At 30.9% G+C, this 5,490-nt stretch overlaps 1 protein-coding gene across 1 annotated transcript; it reads left to right on the plus strand.

Annotated features, from left to right (window-relative positions):
- Positions 1-338: 338 nt before the first annotated feature.
- On the plus strand, positions 339-4,057 carry LOC114725035 (vesicle-associated membrane protein 711-like). Its single transcript, XM_028911491.1, has 4 exons — positions 339-576; positions 1,194-1,384; positions 1,917-2,080; positions 3,967-4,057. The coding sequence occupies exons 1-4, from the start codon at positions 339-341 to the stop codon at positions 4,055-4,057; spliced, it is 684 nt and encodes a 227-aa protein (XP_028767324.1).
- Positions 4,058-5,490: the final 1,433 nt, after the last annotated feature.

The following is a 5,490-nucleotide window of genomic DNA, read 5'->3' on the forward strand; positions in this document are numbered from 1 at the left end:
TTCTTATATTAAGGACCAGACGTAGTATCGTTAATTTATCCTAGATGTTGTCCATCCATTTTCCATTTGCTATATAATAGTTGGTTTTGCTGGGATTTTCTATATCCGTAGAGCCTAACAAAAGAAAGAACCAAGCTAAGAAGCCAAAAAGATCATTGGGTTTCGTTAATCCTTCTCTGCCGTACTTCCCAAAAACAGAACACCCAAATCAAAATGGGACTCCCAATCATCATTATTCCTTTGTCTTCGTCGAGGAGGACGTCGTCGTGCTCGTTGAAATTCACGAACGACGACGACTCCCTCGCCGTTGAAGAAAGCAGCAGAAGAGGAATTATCAGATGGGGATACTGTATGGAATGGTGGCGAGGGGTCTCGTCGTTTTGGCTGAGTTCAGTGCGTCTCCTCAGAGCAATGCCAGCGTCATAGCCAAACAGATATTGGATAAGATTCATAATAATAATAAAAATAATGATAATGAAGATAGTAATGTCTCGTATTCGCATGATCGATACGTTTTTCATGTTAAAAGAACCGATGGCCTCGTTGTGCTTTGCATGGCCGATGACGCTTTTGGAAGTAAGCTTAATGTCCCCTTCTTTGATTTCCTTTTGTTTTGGGATAATATAACTTTTTTACTTTTTGAACTTTTCTTCAATTATGGTTTATTCCCTAGATTTTGGCTTAAAACAACTGTCCTCATACTAGCTCTTGTACTTCCTATAAAACCTAAATAACTAATTGGTAAATATTAATTCTGGGCCAAAATAACTAATTGGTAAATATTAATTCTGGGCCAAAAAAATAATAATTGGGGAATATTAAGAAAATTAGTTTAGTTAATTATTTGTAATAAATATGTGTTATTGATTAGTTATTTATAATAGATAGGTGTTATTTTTCTTAAAATATTCTTATTGATCATTTGCATTGGAATGGAGACCTTTTAACATGTGTAATCATCATGGACACTACTTTGAGGAAAGGGTCTTATATTTAGAACCAAGTTGAATCTTCAACTAACTTCTATATTTAGTACTGAAGATAGTATTATTCTTGTATAAATAACGCGGGTATTGTGCCTCGGATGAAATTTTAATGAACTACACTATAAATTGGACTCTTACGAATATTTGTTCTTTCTTTTTTTTCTTTTTCTTTTTTTAACTTTTGACTGACAAATCCGTTTGAAGCAGGAAGGATTCCATTTGCATTTCTGGAAGATATTCACAAGAAGTTTGTGAAGACATATGGGAGGGCCATTCTATCAGCTCCAGCTTACGCCATGAACGATGAATTCTGCAGAGCCCTCGCCCAGCGAATGGATTACTATTCCACTGACCCTAATGCTGATAGGTTAAATCGTCTCAAGGGCGAGATGACTCAAGTAAGTATTTCCCTTCAATTCCCACTAAAACTGGCCTTATAACATTTCACATTATTCATAAGTTGCGAATAAATTACACATTTTGATATGGACCCATCAGACGACTTGAAAGTCGAACAACATGTAGGACCTCACTTACTCTTTCCGACCCTCTTGTCAGGCGGAACTCTCCTCCCACTTGACTAATATCATGTGAAAAGCGGGTCTGGTATGAAGTATTAAAAATGAGAGGTAAAGCTTAAAATTGAAATAAGAAAAGCCATTAAAAGATATTTAGCATGAGAGATTGATTGTTACTTAAAATTGAACAAACCCCTGCAACATGTGGGATTAGAGAATGCCACACGTTTTTAATGGGTTTTTTCAATCTCCATCACAATTCTTACTTTTGATTCTCAATAAGCAGAGGGGACTTAAGTTCTCATCACAGTTCATCTCAAACTTGAGCTTTAGCCTATGATATATACATGGTTTGTGAAAATTAAATAATAAAGTTGTTCATTAATGTGATGTAAGTGATTACACTATATAGGTACGAAGTGTTATGATCGACAACATAGAGAAAGTATTGGAGAGAGGAGACCGTTTGGCTCTGCTTGTTGACAAAACTTCAGCAATGCAAGGAAATGCCATTCGTTTCAAAAGGCAGTCTCGTCGTTACAATAATACTCTTTGGTGGAGAAATTTCAGGCTTAAGTAAGCAATCCTAATATTATAATTACTTCATATCTATGAAAAAAATAATAATATTTTGATTTAGCCCAACAATATAATGAAGTTGCATCATCAACTATTCCACCTGCTTGTTGATTTATCTTTGATTTTCAATCATTCCCCACCAATTAAATCTTTATCTTTATACCATTAGTCATGGATAATATGATTTATCTAGAATTTTGTAACAAACTTCGCGAAAAGCTTAATTAGGGTCCAAATTCTAGTTTAGTTATATGCCATTTTGGATTATGGCTTATTATTAATTAGTTAAATTTGTGTGCCGGTCTAGACATTTTTCTTTTGCGGGAAAAAAAAAAAAATTGGGTTCCTTGACTTAGCTAACAACCATGGTATTAAAACTCAACATGGGTTGCCCAATTATATGCCAGGGAACTGGTCGCTTCACGAGTTTGGTCAAAAGCTTTAGACAAGTTGGTTGCATCTGAAATGATGTTTATTTGAGTTTAGAAAATAGTAGTATGTCATATTTGTGTTTTGATTTGTTGGAGTTTTAGTGGGTGATTGTGTCAAAAGAAGTCCCATATTACTTAAGATTGAGAAAACCTTAGTGTTTATTAAGATGTGAGCTTGAGTTAATAAAATGACTGAGAAGATGAGTTTTAAAAACTGACTGTTAGAGATGACCGTTGAAGCATTTATGTGTCTTAATTAGTTGGTTTTATTATTTCATAAACCATATTCAATGGCGGCAAAATCTTTTAATTCAACTTAATTAATTGTTTAAAAACCAACCTTTTAATTGTCATTAAAACCATCTTTAATCACCATATGGCAACCCAATGGTCACACATTATCTGCCTATAAAAGGCAATACGTGGTGCATGGTCAAAGAGTATTGAGTTCTATTCCCGAGCTCTTATCTTCTCTATCTTCTTGTGAGTTTTAAATTTCTGTTGTTCTATCACCTTACTCTATGCAGAAAAGGTTCATTTAATTCTGAAGAGTGCCGCCTTTCATTCTAACCTATGTGGCAGAATAATTTTAAGGACAGTGTCCTTAGATACAACTCGAACTATATTTTTATTATTTTTGCAGGTATTGCCAACATTGATAACTCTATTTTTACTATTAGGAAAAAAAAAGTCTTTTAAAAAGATTGAAATTTGGCTTTTAAATGGGAGTTAGGTTTGGCGTAAAAAAAAAACAGTTTAAAAAGTCTGGTATTTTTTAAATTGGTTGTACAATTGGTTTAAAATATAAAACAAAAATTTATTAAAAAAATCTGTGATTTTATTAGATCTGATAAAATCTCAGAAGAATTGCAATATATGTGATTTATACATGAATGTTATATTTACTAATGGGTTACTACTTCTTTGATTTAAATATTACTCTTTTAAACTAGTGTTTCGGTTAATAATTTAACAGAAAATTGCAATAAAGTTCCACTCAAGAAAAATAAATATAAAATTTTTTTTTGTAATTATCAAATTACTCTGAAGTCTCAAAAGACCTCATTGCAAAATATTTTATTTGTTTAATTACTAAATTATCCTTATTTTTTAAAAAAAATATATATTAATAACTGAAAGAATAGTAATGCATGAGTTGTCAATATCTGTCGTAATAGTTGTTAATCGTCACACATTAAGTTGTTAATAACTGTACTTTTAGTTATCAATGCATACTTAAAAAAAAAAAGATGAAAGCAATTTGGTAATTAAACAAATAGAATCTCTTAGAATGAGTTCTCTTGAAATTTTAGATTAATTTGATGATGGTGATTTTAAGATATCGTTTTGTATTTAATTCTCTTAGGTGGGACCTTATTACAATTTTCTCATAATTTAATGCAGTCCATTTTTCATTATCTGATTAATTACTGTAACTTTGTGTTCTTGCAGGGCTATTCTTGTCTTGGTATTCATCATGCTGCTGTGCATTATGCTTGTACTTCTTTGCCATGGGCCATTACTGGCATCGTGCGGGACATGATGAGCGCCTAGAAATTCAATATATGAATCTTCTATATATTCATTAAGGAGGTATCTTCATAGTACATATCTAAAAAGATATTTTCAAAAATCTAATGATAGATTTTAAGATGCGTCATTTCATGTTACTTTCTTTTTAGATGTATGCACTTATCAGCATAGAGGGTTCAATTTGCGAGAATGTATGGTCAAATCATTTGTAATAGCCAAAAAAAAAAAAAGAGTGACGTGTATTACTTTTTTTTTGGGGCTAAATTATTATTTTGATGAAGATTTTTCAAAATGATTGAGTAAAATGAGAAAAGATAAATAAAGAGACATGAGACGTGCTTTTTGAGAAAAATAATTTTCTTGCTTGTCATGTACAATAGAGAAGGGGATTATGACATGATTTTTTTTTTCGCCAACGATTATTAAATGAAATTAAATAACATATTTTTAATATTATTTGAGGATCTCAACATTTGTGCTTTGCATATATAAATTTTAAAAATAAGTTACATTATTCATGATTTATGAATAATACACATTTCCATACATTTGCTAGGTTATATTGATATAATAATGCTAATTAAATTACCATTTTTATGAAAATAGGACAGCCGTAATTTAAATCAAAATTAGTTACAAATTTTGTTTTATAGATTTTAAAAATTAACAAATTAATCCTTCAACTTTGACTTAGGAAAAAAGTTCAAATTAACAAGAAGTCATATATGATTTGGACCTAATGATATTGATTGTATAGTATTAGCTCAATGTGGATTTACATTTGACACAGATATGTTCTGTTTCAGTTTGAAAAATCAATTTACCTTGGATTTATTTTAGTACAATTCAATGCAATATTTTGATGTGTGTTAACATTTACTTTTCTTGCAATAATTAGGCATTAACTTAGTGTTTGGGAGTTTTATTTTAGACGGAAAAAAAAAGTTGCATCATTGTACGGCTCGTCAGTAACTTATAATAAACAATTCCATTGTATTTTCCCCGAATCCCTTCTGTTGCCGATGCTATTCACATCTCAATAAACTGCAAATGATTATAGTTTTTATAAGGGTTAAAGTGTAAATTTATCCTAAAAATTGCTAGTAAAAAAAAAGTTTATCCTAAAAATTTTCACTCAAGATTGTTAGACATCTAAAAGTCCTTTTGGGTGCAAATTAGCACCAAAGATTTAAAATTGTAGCAACATTGCCTCCTATTATTAAAAATATTATGGTCAATGTTTCTATTTTAAAGGTTAACATTAGCTTTTTAATATTAAGGAGCAACATTACTATTATTTTAAGTTTTTAAAACGAGTTTGTATCCAAAAAAATTTTTAGGTACTCAGCGCTTCTGAATAAAAATTTTTGAGATAAATTTATACTTTAACCCTCTTCATAACCTCAACAAGGGTTCTATACACACACACACACATTGCCTTCA

This window comes from Neltuma alba, unplaced genomic scaffold (assembly GCF_004799145.2).
Source record: "Neltuma alba isolate B1F8T4 unplaced genomic scaffold, ASM479914v2 tig00012214_pilon, whole genome shotgun sequence".
NCBI classification, from domain to species: Eukaryota; Viridiplantae; Streptophyta; class Magnoliopsida; order Fabales; family Fabaceae; genus Neltuma; species Neltuma alba.

Bases quoted from the DNA above. Each gene is read 5' to 3' on its own strand.
- LOC114725035 (XM_028911491.1), top strand. From the start codon at position 339: ATGGGGATACTGTATGGAATGGTGGCGAGGGGTCTCGTCGTTTTGGCT. The intron at 577-1,193 runs GTAAGCTTAATG...CGTTTGAAGCAG, and splicing joins GGCCGATGACGCTTTTGGAA to GAAGGATTCCATTTGCATTT. The intron at 1,385-1,916 runs GTAAGTATTTCC...TACACTATATAG, and splicing joins TCAAGGGCGAGATGACTCAA to GTACGAAGTGTTATGATCGA.